The 16,806-nt window shown below is 43.9% G+C and overlaps 1 protein-coding gene across 1 annotated transcript; it reads right to left on the reverse strand.

The window, feature by feature from the left end:
* Positions 1-6,443: 6,443 nt before the first annotated feature.
* On the reverse strand, positions 6,444-9,538 carry UBC (ubiquitin C). The gene is given in 3 exon segments (XM_036754175.1): positions 6,444-6,697; positions 6,699-8,126; positions 9,438-9,538. Coding segments are annotated over 2 exon segments (1,602 nt in total). The 5' UTR covers positions 8,124-8,126; positions 9,438-9,538; the 3' UTR covers positions 6,444-6,520.
* Positions 9,539-16,806: the final 7,268 nt, after the last annotated feature.

The raw sequence follows: 16,806 nt of genomic DNA on the forward strand, positions 1-16,806 counted from the left end.
TATTCGTAAAGTGTTTAGTAAAGTGTCCAGAACAGAGTGCTTAATAAATGCTTGGTTTCTTCCTTCTTTTCCTATTATACCCACATGAAGAGAACCCCACAGTCCTAAAAAGAACCCCAACCCTGCCCTGTTCTTCATAATATACAGAATATACAACCTGATGACTTACACCATCAAAACAATTTGCTGTGAACTGTGCGGTGTTGTACCATGGACATGCTCCCCCTAGTGAAACAAGCCATTCATCTTGGAGTGTTAAGCCAGGGGAAAAGGCTGTACAGTCCATGTCCAAAGAGTATATCTGAGTTGTAAGGGATCTTGAGAGAAGATTTAGTCCAATTCTCTGATCTTACATGAGAAAAATGAGACCTATTGAGATGAAATGAATTGTTCAAGGCAACGGTAGGCTCAATTACAAATTCAGTGTCTTCCCTTCTGTAGAAGTCCCTTAACCAAAAAAAAAAAAAAAAAAAGCCTGCATAGGTTCGAAATTAGATACCCTGGACCAATCTATCAGCCGCTCCTCAGCTAATGTTAAAGCCTACCTTGCTACAGTACAGAACTTTGATTCAAAGAATAGGCAATTCATGAAATGCGGCACCATAAACCATTTGTCCCTTAAGCTTTAAGGCTGCATAGAATTTAATCAAGAGCTGTATGTTCAGACAATAAACCAATTATAAAAATGCCAAGCAAATTACCTAAATTATATAGTGTCGTTGGAGAATGAGAAGTCACTCTTAAGGTTTATCAGAGTACTTCAGGACCAACTTTTACCTTTCACTCTTTAGCCACAGTAGCTAATTATTAGCAATAACAACACAATATAAATTACAGGTGAAGCAATCAAACACAAACACAGATTCCCTCTAGGAGGGCAAAGTACCAGAAACTGAGGGGAAAAAAAGTCCAATTTTTCTCCGCTTTGGAATGTGACATAGAATGAGTTACATACAAATTTAAAGGAGATTAAAAGGTTGCTTTCGATCCACTGGGGAAAATCATGATCATTCGTCTTGAAGGTAGAATTTACTTTGCCTCCTTCCAAAGAAATTTTTTTTTTAAATTTTAGACTGCCATTTTTTTTCTTCTTTTTAAAAGAAGCTTGAAGAAAGAGAGATGAAATGTTATTTGGATTCTTTCTGGAACAATTGCCCCCGGTAAGGAGGCAATCTAGACAACCTGACCTAAAAAAAGGTACTTTGCTTCCCAAGACTCCACCTCCTAAACTCTTCTGGAAAATAAGAGTAGCATGGGTCATAGCAAATGACCCATGGTCAAGAGTGATGAAGAAGCTGCAAAGGTCATCAGAGAAGGGGGTTATTCTTATCAAATCGAAGTCCAAACCCTGAGTCACCTGAACCCTTTAATACCACTACACATTGGGCAGCAGCTCTTCCATCTATGGGAGTGTCAGTTTCTGAATAATCACGACTTGTTTGCCAATACTAGTCAGGCACGTGAAACATAAACAAAGCATCCTCAGAGTCTCTGTAGGAACTGTTTTCTTGGATTCTCAGAGAAGCAAGCTGGGGTCATAGATTTAGGGCTGACAGATACTTTTGAAGCCATCGAAGACAGCCTCATTTTACAGATGAGGAAACTGAGGCCCAAAGATTGATGTGCCCATAATCCCCTAGGTAATAAGGCAGCAAGGTGGTGTAATGGATAGAGTGCCAGTCTTGAGTTCAAATTTGACCTCAGACAATTTACTAGCTGTATGACTCTAAACAAAACACTTAACCTATTTGCCTCAGTGTCCTCAAAAATGGGGATGATAAGAGCCCGTATCTCCCAGGGTTGTTGTGGAGATCAAGTGAGATAACAGTTGCACAGCGATTAGCGTAGTACCTGGCACATAAACCCTTCACATTATATGAGAGAGGCAGGATTGAACCCAGGTAATTTTTCATGGGCGAGAATGTCATTCCAACACAAGTCAAAACTGATTCATCTAATCACACAAAGATAACTGAAAAGTAGTAGCATTTTACCTTGGAAACACTGATAATTCAAATAGCAAGCAAAACTCCTCCGAGATAAGATTAATAGCTTCCCTGTCTTCAGTGCAAAGATCTAAACTTCAAGGCACCTTAATGCATGATTGGGCAGTGCCAGAAGAGCTAACATGCACATGGCTCCTGCTTTCAGCTTTACAGTGTCTTGTATTGATTACCTAGTTGGATCCTCACCACAATCCTGGAAAGTATTCCATTTTACAAATTTTTAAACTGAGGCTATGAGAGGTTAAGCTCTTGGTCACAGTGTCAAAAGGTCAGACTCCAAGCCAGGTTTTCTTGATTATACACAAACAGTTGGGGCAGCTAGGTGGCAAAGCAAGTAGAACGGCAGCCCTGGAGTCAGGAGGATCTGAGTTCAAATGCGACCTCAGACATTTGACACACTTACTAGCTGTGTGACCTTGGGCAAGTCACTTAACCCCAATTGCCCTGCCTTCCCCCCTCCAAAAGAAAAAATAGAAATACACACGAACTGTCCACTGCGCCAAATTATCCTCACCTAAAAGCTAACTCATAAAAGACAATGCAAAGGCTACCTCCAATATACAGTACTGTAAGGTCTTCAACTTTCCATGACACATATTCATGTTTATCATATATGCCGAGAAGATGCCGTGCACAAATGGAGTTGTTGTAGTTTGTTTTTTTTAGCAAGATTTTTAAGAGACAGTGCATTAAAAAAAAAAAAAACCAAAACTTATTTACCAGAGGCCATTTGCTTTTGGGAGCTAGATACCCAAAATATAAAACTAAATCTGATAAAACTTACCACTTGGTAGGCAAATAAATGATGAAATTACTTAGGACAAGTTATGCAGATGATAGGTGCTCAGCAAGTCTCTCCTGAAGGAATAACCACATTGTGATATAGTGGAGAAAGTACCTCAGGCCCAGCTGCAGCAGAACCACGTAAATCTGTCATTTTCATCTAAGCCTTTTTCCTCAACTGCAAATTGTGAGTATTTTTTGCCCCTCCCTCTCAAAGGGCTGTTATCAGAATGAGATACTAGATGTGTGCTCTAAGGCAAACAAGAAAGCTATATAAATTACATTTATTTAAAATGAAATCTTGAAAACCTGATAGTGATCAAGCTGATTTTTTAAAATTGTTTTTCTTTCAAAAATAAAAATCTTTTACCTACTTTTGACTAAAAAAATGCAAAATGAACTTTTCTAACTCTTGGTAGCTCAGATAAACTGCTCCAATGGTCACCATTGTGAAGCTCTAAATTGGTCCAAATGTGAAAAAGAACTTAGAATTTTGCAAAAAAAAAAAAAGTCATACACTTTGACCTAGAGTTGCTGTTACTGGGCATACATGAGAGGGTGGGGATATCAAAACAAGACCCATACTCAACAGAAATATTCAGAGCAACCCTTTTTGTGACAGCAAAGAAACAGAAACATAGTAGCTGCCCATCTGTTAGGGGATGGCTGAAAAACTGCAATCTGTGAATGTAATATGTTTTTTTTTAAGACTAATATTTGTAATTCAGAGAAACATGGGGAAAATTAGCATGCTGCATGAAATAAGTAGAGCCTAAACATACACATGTGCAAAAAAAAGAACAAAACCTAAAATCTCAAAAAACATAAGGAAGCCAACTTGTGCAATTTTAACAATTAGTCCCGGTGAACTAATGTTTGGAAAGGAAAGGAGGGACTAGGGGAGCAAATTATCAAAATTAATCATTGTCTTGAATATTTCCCCTTTTTGTTAATAGAAAATTCATGAAGGCCAACACCACAAAAAAGCTCACATCAATTATATAAAAATCAGACTGAAAGCATCTAAGATATCTTCCAAAACACTTGTAAACTCCAACATAGCCATCTAACACTGCCTTAAAGTTTATTCTCTGATTTTAAAATGTCAATCAAATATTTGAGCACTGAATATACACAAAAAGACCTGATTTGCCAGTACAGTTTAGCCAGGGAAGAAAAATACAGGAGGCAAAACAGCCCCCTGAAATCCTGCTCATTAAAGCCTAATTCAAATGCAGCCTCTTCCATGAAGGCTTCCTTATTGAACCCAGTGCTTTACTAGCTTCCTCATCAGACCTCACAGAGCAGTTTTCAATTCACCTTCTTTATCATGCAAATAGCTTCAGTTACTATGGTCTTATTCACCCAATGGCATGTACACACTGCACATGGGCAAGGATTCTAAATGCCATGTTCTCTTCAAAAACTAGCAGAGGCCTACTGTATAGGGAAACATGTCTGAATGGCGGTCTTTCATAAGCCATGTAAGTATATAGACTTTTCAAGTACAGAACTTTAAAGATTTTTTTTTAGAGGTCTAGAAACAAATGTAAGATGTCTTCCAAGGTGCCATCATTCTCACAAGAAAACATTAACTAGCACCTCATATTCGAAAAAGAACAAAAACTGAAATGGTTGCAAAAGGATTTTCCTATCAATATAGTTGAACAGCACAGGGGAAAAAAGCCCCTTTCATAAGTAAATGCCTTATGTCACAGATTGTGACAAAGAATTGTTGGCCTTCAGGGTTGTTTTTGTAAACCAGATAATCAACTAAGGAAGCACAGGAAACTTGGAAATGCCACTACCTGTAAGACAAAAGCTCCCTCTCCTGGCAGACTTTTTGTGCTAGACCTGCTGTGTACAATTCTTGTACAAGCTGGGAATTGGCTGGAGATAAATCGCTGAATTCCTAAGTATATTTACATTAAACTGCTGAGCCTAAGTTTAATGGAAACCAGAATATGGGGCTGCTGATTGAAGCAGGACAAACCACATATTCCTGCTAATTTCAAGTACTTTGTAGCAAGTAGGTGTTTTTGGATAAGGAAATCCCTTCCAGGAACTCTAACAGGCCTCAAACTTTGCTGGCATTCAGAGGAGGAACATTTACTAAGCTTATTCTAAGACTGGGCAAAAAGCACCTCTTCTAAACCTGTATTATGAAGGTCTGTAGCACCTACCTCCCAATTGTTGAGAGCTCACATAAAAGTGCTAAGCTCACTCAGTACTTATACAGTGAGCTACTATTCACTTTATAACATGTAAAATATATAAACCTATTGCAGATCGCATTGCTAAATCTTTTTCCACATCATACAATGCTATTCATTAGGTGCAAACTAACAAACCTTGGGTAACCAAACTGACCAAATCTTTTAGGGCTTGCTTCCTTTAAAGTAATTTCTATGAAATTTAAAACCTGGTAGTGTTACTGACACTTAATGCAAACCAGGTAGCTGATACGCTCAGGTGAGTGGCTGTTGCCCAAAGAAAATTTCAGGTAAACCTGCTCCAATTATTCTCATGTAGAAGAGACCTCTATAAAAAAGCAATTTTCAACCCCTCATTCTGGAGGTCACATGTGGGGCAACCTGCTCACGTGAAGTTAAATGTGGTAAGTGTACCTTTTATACATACCGTAAATTTTTAGATTTCAAACCTTTTACTTGCTCTTAAACACTGCCATCTGTGCTTATACTCACTTTATAAATACAAACACCCTATAAAACTCTAATTTGAATCATACTTCTACTCTTGGTCTTGTCAAGTTTATCCAATTATAACTTCATTTTTATCAGTTAAACCAAGGTAGCAGTTGTCTAAATTAACTCATATGCATCATCATTTGGCCATTACTTTTATAAGTTTTTCCACTGTCTCCAATTTGCTAAGCAATACAGTACGAGACTAAGTTCTCTACGTTGAACATCCTACGAAAATCTATGCTATATGAATATAAACTAGTAAACTCTATATGACTACTGGTCACTAAGCAGTTTTCCAGACCCCCAACATTATACATTTCTAAGGCAATAAAACTATCGTCATTTGTTCTCCTTGCTAAACCACCTTTTAGAGTCCTCCCCCCCAAAAAGCTTGTATACAGAAAGAAAATGCCAATTACTTTCTTCTAGCTTACCTATAAGCATACCATTTGAGCACCTATCTAACGGACCATTTCAACCTCCTAGAGACTTACCATTTAAGTATGCTAGTAATAGTACTCTAAGTAATGAAACCTCAAGTTCAAGGATGCTTTCAGACCTAGTCACAGGCTCAGGTCATCCTTCCAATGCTTCCCCTCATATGGTCTTTATACCTCTCATTTGTATGCTGCTAACCTGCACTTTTCTAAAAGAATGTTCATCTAAAAATTGATTACGTACGGAACTGACCTCTTAAAGTCTGTTAGCCTTAAGTAGAGCAAAAATAGTTTAAATTATTGGTAACTTCTATGGCCAATCTGCTTTTCTGTCCTTGTTTTATATTTACTTCAAAATGGCTGAAACTAGACAAACTTCCGACTGTTTTACATCCTTAAATACATTGTTCCAAAATTCAAATAGGTGTCCCACTAATAAACACTAAAATCCCTAACAACCTAAAAATATACCACTATTTGAGATCTTATTTTAAAAGAAAAACAAGCACTTTTGGGAATGCAACAACTTTATTGAAAGAAAAGTGCAGTGAAATTACTCAAAAGCTTGAAAGAAACTTGAGGGAATTTAGACACCTCCCCTCAAGCGCAGGACCAAGTGCAGGGTAGATTCTTTCTGGATGTTGTAGTCAGACAGGGTGCGACCATCTTCCAGCTGCTTTCCGGCAAAGATCAATCTCTGCTGGTCTGGGGGGATGCCTTCTTTGTCCTGGATCTTTGCCTTGACATTCTCAATGGTGTCACTGGGCTTCCACTTCAAGGGTGATGGTCTTGCCAGTCAAGGTCTTCACGAAAATCTGCATCCCACCTCTGAGACGAAGGACCAAGTGCAGGGTGGATTCTTTCTGGATGTTGTAGTCAGACAGGGTGCGACCATCTTCCAGCTGCTTTCCGGCAAAGATCAATCTCTGCTGGTCTGGGGGGATGCCTTCTTTGTCCTGGATCTTTGCCTTGACATTCTCAATGGTGTCACTGGGTTCCACTTCAAGGGTGATGGTCTTGCCAGTCAAGGTCTTCACGAAAATCTGCATCCCACCTCTGAGACGAAGGACCAAGTGCAGGGTGGATTCTTTCTGGATGTTGTAGTCAGACAGGGTGCGACCATCTTCCAGCTGCTTTCCGGCAAAGATCAACCTCTGCTGGTCTGGGGGGATGCCTTCTTTGTCCTGGATCTTTGCCTTGACATTCTCAATGGTGTCACTGGGCTCCACTTCAAGGGTGATGGTCTTGCCAGTCAAGGTCTTCACGAAAATCTGCATCCCACCTCTGAGACGAAGGACCAAGTGCAGGGTGGATTCTTTCTGGATGTTGTAGTCAGACAGGGTGCGACCATCTTCCAGCTGCTTTCCGGCAAAGATCAATCTCTGCTGGTCTGGGGGGATGCCTTCTTTGTCCTGGATCTTTGCCTTGACATTCTCAATGGTGTCACTGGGCTCCACTTCAAGGGTGATGGTCTTGCCAGTCAAGGTCTTCACGAAAATCTGCATCCCACCTCTGAGACGAAGGACCAAGTGCAGGGTGGATTCTTTCTGGATGTTGTAGTCAGACAGGGTGCGACCATCTTCCAGCTGCTTTCCGGCAAAGATCAACCTCTGCTGGTCTGGGGGGATGCCTTCTTTGTCCTGGATCTTTGCCTTGACATTCTCAATGGTGTCACTGGGCTCCACTTCAAGGGTGATGGTCTTGCCAGTCAAGGTCTTCACGAAAATCTGCATCCCACCTCTGAGACGAAGGACCAAGTGCAGGGTGGATTCTTTCTGGATGTTGTAGTCAGACAGGGTGCGACCATCTTCCAGCTGCTTTCCGGCAAAGATCAATCTCTGCTGGTCTGGGGGGATGCCTTCTTTGTCCTGGATCTTTGCCTTGACATTCTCAATGGTGTCACTGGGTTCCACTTCAAGGGTGATGGTCTTGCCAGTCAAGGTCTTCACGAAAATCTGCATCCCACCTCTGAGACGAAGGACCAAGTGCAGGGTGGATTCTTTCTGGATGTTGTAGTCAGACAGGGTGCGACCATCTTCCAGCTGCTTTCCGGCAAAGATCAACCTCTGCTGGTCTGGGGGGATGCCTTCTTTGTCCTGAATTTTCGCCTTGACATTCTCAATGGTGTCACTGGGCTCCACTTCAAGGGTGATGGTCTTGCCAGTCAAGGTCTTCACAAAGATCTGCATTGTCTGTTAAAATAGATATGAAAAAAAAATTTACAACACTGAAATTATTGCTGCCCTTATCCTTAAGCCAATTCAGCCCCTCTAGAAACCCTGAAAATACTTCTTTTGTAATCCCTACGTTTCTACCACTTAGCAATTAATAGAGGTACCTCAGTTTAGGGAGAGGATGAGGAGAGGAATTTAACCCAACCTTAGGGCTTCTGCGCCCTTTACACCTAAAAACCAAACCTTAAAAATTTTTAAGCACTGGAAGGACCAAGCAACTGATAAAAAAAATTACTATTTTATTTTGACATTTGTAAAGGTCCATCCTATCTCTATCTAGCTTTGCCTTATAGACGAGAATGAAAGACAGGAAACGAATTTAAGCCAACCTTAGGGCTAATGCACCCTTCATTCCTAAAAACCAAACGTTAAATTTTTAAACACTGGAAGGACAAATCAAGTGATATGAAAACACTGCGATTTTATTTTGAAGGGTTCGTCTGTTTTCTTGGCCTTATACATGAGGAAAAAAAAAAAAGCTGCACTAATACAGCTCGACCCTTCTAATGTTTAAGCAAATAAAAAAGCAAAAGCCGAGACTTACTTCTTTTTATGCCAAGGTCCCTGTCCTTTCTCCTGACTTAAGTCCTGCAGTATCCACCCCGGCCCCCACCTGACAATGCCCCTTGACCGGCAAAAGAAAGCCCATCTCGAGCCAGGCTGCCCACCGCCCTCTACCCCGATGAGCGAACAGAGAAGGGGCGGGGCTGTGTCACGTGATGCGATAAGCGGACAGAGGGGCCACTGGCCCTCCCCTCAACGCGCCGCGTACTTCCTCCCGGCCCGGCCCCGCCCCGCGCAGGCCAACGTATAGCGTCTTCCTGTACTTCCCGCCCCGCCCCCCGCCCCCGCTGTGCCCGGCTTTACTCCGCCTTTCCTCTCCCGCAGGGGGCGCGCTTCCTTCCTCTCTCGTTAGACCCGGATGGAAACACCCCTCCCCCCCGCGGCCCTCTAACGTTAAGGACCCCTGAACCCTAACTGCCGGCTGGCCCGCGGTACCGTGATCTGGTCTCCCGCTCTCACGGGGGCTTCGTCTCATCAAAGCTCGCCACCGACCGCAATCTTGTCGGCCTCTACCTCCCTTCCTTCTCCCCTCCCCCCAACCGCCCACGGCCAGCGTGTCGGCAACCTATGTCCAGAATAAGCCGCCACTTCAAGCTTGCGCCAACCTCCCCCAAGTTCGCCTACCCGTACCCGGCAGCCACAAAGCCCCCCCCCCCCCCCCCCCCCCGGGGGGCGGCGCTGCACGGCATCCCCTCCCCCTCTCACCAAGCGGTGGCGACGGCGACACACACACTGAACAACGGAGTCAACTCCGGTCCTCGGCGGATCTAACTGCGACACACCCGGCGCGTCCTTATATAGGGACGCAGCGCGGCGGTTCTATGGGGATCCATCCGCGGAAACGCCGAGAAGGGACTATTTCTTCCACGCCAGCACCCCACCCCACCCCCGAAGCAGAACAAGGTCACCGCTCTCACAGCCCCGACTGCACTCAAGTCTATGGCTTCCTCTCACAAAACTCTCTCCCATGCTGGTTTAAGGGACTGGTGAAAGAGCAGCCCAGGGAAGGGGGAGGAGAAGGCCATAGCGTGGGCGGAGGGATTCGGAACGTTCGAAAGGAGTGCTTCGACCGCGGCGGACGTGGAGGGGGAGGGGCGACAGAGAGGAGGGGGAGGCTCGGCTGGCGCCAAAATCCGGCTTGGCTCACTGGAACGAGCGTCCCCACCCCCACTTTCCGCAGAGAGTGGCCGACCCTTCCCCCCACCTCCCGCGGGCCTCGCCCGTTGGGCCAGGACGCCCAGGCCGCAGGGGTGGGGGGCGGGGTGTCAGACAAAAGAGATGTGGAAGGCTTCACCCGGGCCAGGGACCCCACCTGGGCCCACCCCCCAAAAGGGACCATCCCTCCCCCAACGAACTTCTCCACAACCCTGGGATTTGACCCAGCCCACCGCCACCCCGGCTCCCCAATGGGCTTAACATCAGCGCCCTCGCCCCACCCCCACACACATCCCCTCTCTGGGCCTCAGTTTCCTCATCGGTAAAATAAGGGGGCTGGGCCACTGCCTGCTTCCCCCCGCCCCCCCCCCAACTTTACACATCCACCCTCTGAACCTCAGTTTCCTCATCTGTCAAATGAGGGAGCCAGACTCAGTGACCTCCAAGGCCCCCTCCAGCTCTGGATCCTAAGATTGCAAAGACCCCAGCCCTCCGGGGGTCCTGCCGTGCCTGGGACTCTGGGACTCTGGATCAGGCCAGTTAAGGCCTAATAATAAACCCACAGTTTGGCACCGAGTGCTTTGAGGCTTACAAGGGTTTTTCTGAAACCCCACCTTTAATAACCTCACCCGCGGAATATCCGGACTTCCCTAAGGGTAAGAGCCCTTTCCTCAAACAGCAGGCGCTTAATAAATGCTTATTGACTAACAGGGTGTTTCTCCAATCCGGAAGTTGGGATAGCTGGGGACCAGGAGTGTGGTTGGGGGTGGGGTAAGCCCCCTGCTCCCAACCCCAGGCAGGCTGGTGGTCATCTGCTGCTCCTCTCTTCGCCTCTGGCTGCCTTCTGGTCTGCCAAATTCCCACCTCCTTACCTTTGCAGTCCCTCTTAATGCTAGTTCTTTCCCTCTGTGGATGACCTCCAGTTTATCCTGCATATATCTTGTTTACACATAATTGTTTGCGTTTTGTCTCCCCAACAGACTGTGGGACCCCTGAGAGCAGGACTGTCTTCTGCCTCTTTTTACACCCCCCAGGGCTTAACAGTGCCGAGTACAAAGTACACACTTAGTGGCTGACTTGACCCAAAGACTAGTAAAGATAGTTAATAAAGATCATTGTCCAGCTCTACGGCCAGGCTAACAAATATTCTCTGGGTTCTCCGGCAAGAACTGCAGTTCGATGTCTTGGGTGGGACAATTTGTTATCCTGAACATAGCTAAACCATAAAGAGTGTTATATCATTTCACTGAGTCTCAGTTTCCTCAACTGTAAAAACGAAGGGATTAGACAAGTTGAGCCCTTCTAGCTCTAGATCTAGGGCCCTCTGTTCAATAAGGTCCTTTCCAGCTCCAAATTCTTGCTTTTTACCTTTTTTGGCAAAAAAAAAAAAGCCAGCCCTCATATCTGTGATCTCATCAATGGGGCCATTTCCTGCACCCATCCAGACCTTTTGCTGCTACTCCCCTGAGTTTACCACTGGGCATCCTCCCAAGGTGCTAAAGGCTTTCCTTGAGTTCTCCTGAAGTCCCTAGGCTGTCAGAGAAACACAAGATCCGTCGTATTTCCTCACTCTCCCCTACATGGCCAGCACACCTTGTTCAAAAATTATTTTCTTTAATATTATCCTAATTTGTAATGTGGGCTGGCCTGGTCATCTCTCCCATCCACCCCTACGTTGCCCTTTGGGCAATCTTCTTCAGTGCTTCAAGGAATGTGAGTCGAGGCATGTGGCATCAGAAGAATGAAATGCTGGCATTAAAATTTGGGCCTTTGTTCAGGGACAAACTAGGAATCCTTAAAACAACTTTGCGATTTCCCAAAAGCAATCCAGTCTGCCACCTTCCTCCTACTCAACTCTGGTCCATGATGGATGACTTCTATAGAGTGCTAGACTGAACAACAAACATTCAAACATTTTTAATCCACTTGGTTTTCCAGGTGTGGCTAGTAAAGCCTAAAGTCTTTGAGGGGTACGGCTCTCATTTAGAAGACTGTAAGGTTCCTGGGCCTCTTTCTACCCATACACCTTCAAGTCCACAATGGAAACATTTGGAGGACTTCAGATGCAGAATGTCTTTTCCACATGGACTCAGGCAAACCCCAACTCTAGATCTCCCTGTTTCATGCCCCCATTTTAATGTTAGTAATCAAGAGAACTGTAAAACAAGGCTATCTCTGTTATATGTTCCAAGGAATCCGTATAATTCTGACATATGCATAAACTACATCAAAAATACACACAGAATACAGGAAAGGAAAGCAGAGACTTTTAAAAACAAACTAAGCAAAGCCAACAACATTTCCCCTCTGAACTACACTTTACCCCTAAAAATTCTGTTAGTTTTTTTTTTCCCCTTGCGATTTTCAGATGCAAAATCTCTACCTAGAAGACATTAAAAATAAGTTCCATCGACAGTTAGCTTAGCTCAGAAATCCCTCCCAAGAAGCCAGGGTGTTTTATGATGTCAGCAAAATGTGTTGTCATTTGATGAAAACCAGCCATAGGAGAAAATGTTGGCAAACCATATCATAAGAGTGAACTGATTTCCACAGGGGTAGGGGGGATTCCACTTGAGAAGAGGAAAATAGAGCTATAAATAAATGGCTACAAGTTAGAGTGGACTGAATTGACTCTTATAATCACAATAATTCCCTTTCCCAACAACCTACGGGGCTGTATCTGTCAGCTCCCCAGCTGAGTTTAAGATGTAGACTATTCAGACAGTTTTTCAACTATAGATAGGAATTTGGAGTTGGAAGAGCCTTTTAGGTCATTTAATTGTCTTACAAGTGAAGAAACAAGCACAAAGTCAAAACAACAGAAACGTAACAAGACAGAAAAAAAATCAATTTAGATATATATGTACATATATTTCACTGTCGTTTGTCCTTCATTCTTGAAGAGGACCGTGACATCAAGAAGGTGATGCCATGACTTGCAAATGAATTGGATTTAAAACTGGTCAGTTCCACTTGGGCAACACAGCCCCTCCATTCCCTTTCTTTTCTCCCTCCTTCCTCTCCCTCTGTCTGCACAGGGTATCATACTCTCACCTTAGAGTGCCCGGCCCAAAGGAACATAAATTTTGGTGCTAAAACCTCACAAGATATCTTGAGGTTTACACAGGCTGGATTTCTTAAGGACCAAGCCCCAAACCCAGTTCACTCTGGGCTCTGCCGCACTTAGTGGTCATCATTTGAGCCCCGAAGGCTCAGAGTGAAAGTAAATAGCAATTGTTTCTGTTTTGGCCGGAAACCCTGAGGATCTTCTCCCACATCAACTCTTTCGGCTTTTTTTTTTTTTGGACTAGGTAAAAGAGACCATTCTTTGCCTCACTTTCTTACCTAGCATTAATTGATGGAGGGGTCTTGCCTCAGTCACACTTAGACTTGTTAAAGACCTTAGCTTAAAAAGGTCAAAGTCTCTCACTGCATCAGGGCCATCTCCAGTCATTCTAAACTACATCTTGCCCCTGGACCCAGATGGCTCCAGAGGAGAAAGTGAGGCTGGTGACTTTTGCACAGCCCTCCCTCACATAAATCCAATTCACTTGGAAGTCTTGTTATCTTGATGTCATGGTCCTCTTTGAGAATGAAGGACAAACAAAACAAAAATAAATTTGATACACTTAAATGTCTGCTATCTTTAATTTATATTTCATATACTTTGTTTTTATATAAGTTAATTTATATAACGTTGGTTGTATTTTATAAATTAATTACTAAATATAATCAATTATATACATTTTATATAAAATTATTTCTATAAATTTATTTTCTAATATATAATATATTTTAAATCTCTGCAGTCAGAAAAAAATTTCCATTTCTGACTGGTTTTTTTTTTTTATTTATAGAAATCTTCACACACTTTAAACTATTTAAATTATTTAAAATACAACCTTTTAGGACAACACTGACATCCATATTATTGAAAGTGAAATGTGCAATGGAGATTTGACCCTCCCCCCCATTTTTTTTTCTGTTTAAGCACAGGCTGGGAACAAGCTGCGTTTTCTTTGGGGCTGACCTAGTTTCAAGTAAAAACCACACCCTGCTTTTGTTTTTTTTGTTTGTTTTTTTTGTTGTTTGTGTGCAGTAAGGCTGATGATTAATGTACACCAATCAATTAGGTCACAAATTTTGAAAGACTAGGAGAGAAAACAGCTGTTAGAAGAGAGGCAGGGGCCGCTGATGACCCAGATTTAGGAGGTGGGGGGAAGGAACAAATTGAAAAATGGAAGCTCTGAGGCCCACCTGACTCCTTTGCCAATGTTGGGGGTGGAACATTGCCTGTACTTTCAGATTTTTAAATATACTGATTGGTTTGGCTCTCTCTGAGGGAAGGATACAAAAACTAAATATGTCAATAAAATGTATTTTTTAAAAATGAAGATCTTATGATGAAGGGCTGGGGAGACCCTATGATGAGTTACAATGGATATCTAGAAATCTAGGGACAGTGCCCAGTGTTCAGAGGGATTTGTTTCCAAGGATTTGTCTCTTGGCCAAGAGCCTGGGGATTGGGGAGGAGGTGGGGCATACTCTGGGTCACTTGGGGGCAGGGTTTCTTATTGCTTTGCTTTCTAAGCAGAAGCTGGGGTGGCCCTAGGAACAAATGCCCCTTTGGGGAACTAATGGGCATCCCTCCTTGGCTTAGCCTTCCCAACCTTGGCTAGACTGGGAGTCCTCCACCCTGCGAACAGTAACAAGTTCAGTCCATGCACCCCCCAGATAATCCTTCCTTTGCACGCACCCAGTGGATAGAGGTGGTCCCGAGCTGGCGTGGGAGACTAGAGAGAGCCTTATCGAGGCTTAAGCCAATGGAACACAGAGCAGGGCCCAGCAGCAACTTCTCAATTGGTGGGGAAGTGAGCTCATGCACGACCTCCCCCAGCTCACAGAGGGTGGGGAGGGTGGGGAGGGAAGAGAGCCATCTCTCCCAGCTTTTCTCCCTTTCTTCTTCCTCCCCGCAGAGAATGTAATTGCCCTGAAGAGTTACCTCATTTTAGTTTGCATCTGTTGTTTATCAATTGATTCAGCTTTAGGAAAATCCTGGTAGCTGGGGCTGAGCCACAAAGGATGCTTCCGAAAGAAAGAGAAAGGGAGGAGCCTGGGAAACCTAGGCTTGAAGGGTCGGGGCGCACCCGCTGGTCCTGGGAGTGATTTGATCTTAAAGGATGTAAGAAGCAGGCCCTGCAGCTAATCCACCAGCCAAAGGAGCTCCTTTGTTGTTTATCCCTGCCTGGCTTGGTCCCGGCTTAATTGAGGAACCAGTGCTAAAGAATTAATTACACACTCACCCCTTTTCTAAGGAAGGGCTTTTCCCACCCTGAGCAATCTCAGAATAAAAGCTGCTTCAAGTATCCTCTTTATCTTGATTCATAATGATGGCAGGCAGATTTCATTGCGCCAGCGGAAAATCACTGGAACCCCAGGTCTCACTGCCTTTACTATCGAACATTCCTGAAGTCTGAACAATGACCCAAGACCTCCAATTACGGGCCCTTCCTTTCAATGAACATATTCTTACTGTTTCTAAAGACAAAACCAGCCAAATGAAATCCCACTCTCTGCAAGAAGCCTTTCCTGGTCCCTCTCCATTCTAGTGCTTAATTAACTGGAAATGAGTTAATATTTGCAGAGCCTTAGCTCAGCACCCGGCACTTCGTTCTCTTGGGAAAGGTACTGGAGTGGCCTGCCTTTTCCTTCTGTTCATTTTACAGTTGAGGAAACTGAGGCAAACAGGGCTAAGATACTGGCAATTAAGTGTCTGAGGCAGGACTTGAAATCAGGTCTTCCTTGTCTCCAGACCCAGTGTTCTATCCACTGCTCTGCCTAGCTGTCTCAAGCATTATACAAATGTTATGACTATTCCCACTGTATCCTGTCTATACCTTGCTTGTACATAGCTGTTTGCACGTTGTCTCCCCCATTAGACTGTCAGCTCCTTGAAGGTAGGGATAGTTTTTGTCTTTCTTTGTATCCCCAGCCCTTAGCAACGGTGCTGAAGACGTTTAAGAAAAATGATGGTGGTAGGGAACCATAGGTTTTTAGGGGTGCTGGAGACCCCAAAATACAGACATGCTGCAACCATTCGACTCAAGCCTTCTCAGCCAAGGAAAAAGACAAAGTTTATTAGGGATTCACCATAATGGGTTGTCTCAAGAAATCCCACCCTTTGTGAAGCCTGTTTTCACAAGGGGGCCAGTTCAATCTACTGAGCGCCTTCATGGAGGCAAGATGAGACTTTACATATACAAAGATTGTGGGAGGGATTGAGGGGTGGTCTGGGGTGACCAGAGGAGGGGTTTGGGGGGGTCTTGAGGAGGAGTCCAAGGAGGCGCTTGATGGGACCAGGATGAGGTCAGACTCCAGGAACCAGGAGAATGGGATCAAGGGTGGGAAGTAGCTGGACAATAAAGGGCAAGGCTAGGTAGAGATTTGGGCCTAATGATGATGTAAGGCTTATGGCCTTAGGGGAAGGCCAGATCTAGTTGGAAAATTCAAGGAGGGTTCCAGGGGGTTCCCAGAGACTGTACCCTCATCAGTGCCAGGCATATAATGCTTACTGGTCATTTGTTGATAAACACATTGCAGATACTCAACAAATACATACATCAAAAACCATTCAATAACCTCAGCTAAGCTCCTCGAGTTAACTCGATCAATTCCAGCATCTCCGTTCCATCCATTTGCCTTGTGCTTGAGTAATTCCCTGTTGTCTTTAAAACAAGAATAATTTAAAAAGGATTGAACAGGATTGCTTAGTTCTTGAAATAATCTACACAATTTGGATTACAAACTGAGTCAACCACCAGTATCTGGGGTGTGCTGCATGCAAAGTGAAATTAGGAAATGGCTGCATTTTGTCACGATCAGATGGGAAAATTATGTCAAAATGCGGGAACCTCGCCTA

This window comes from Trichosurus vulpecula, chromosome 1 (genome assembly GCF_011100635.1).
Source record: "Trichosurus vulpecula isolate mTriVul1 chromosome 1, mTriVul1.pri, whole genome shotgun sequence".
Taxonomy (NCBI): Eukaryota; Metazoa; Chordata; class Mammalia; order Diprotodontia; family Phalangeridae; genus Trichosurus; species Trichosurus vulpecula.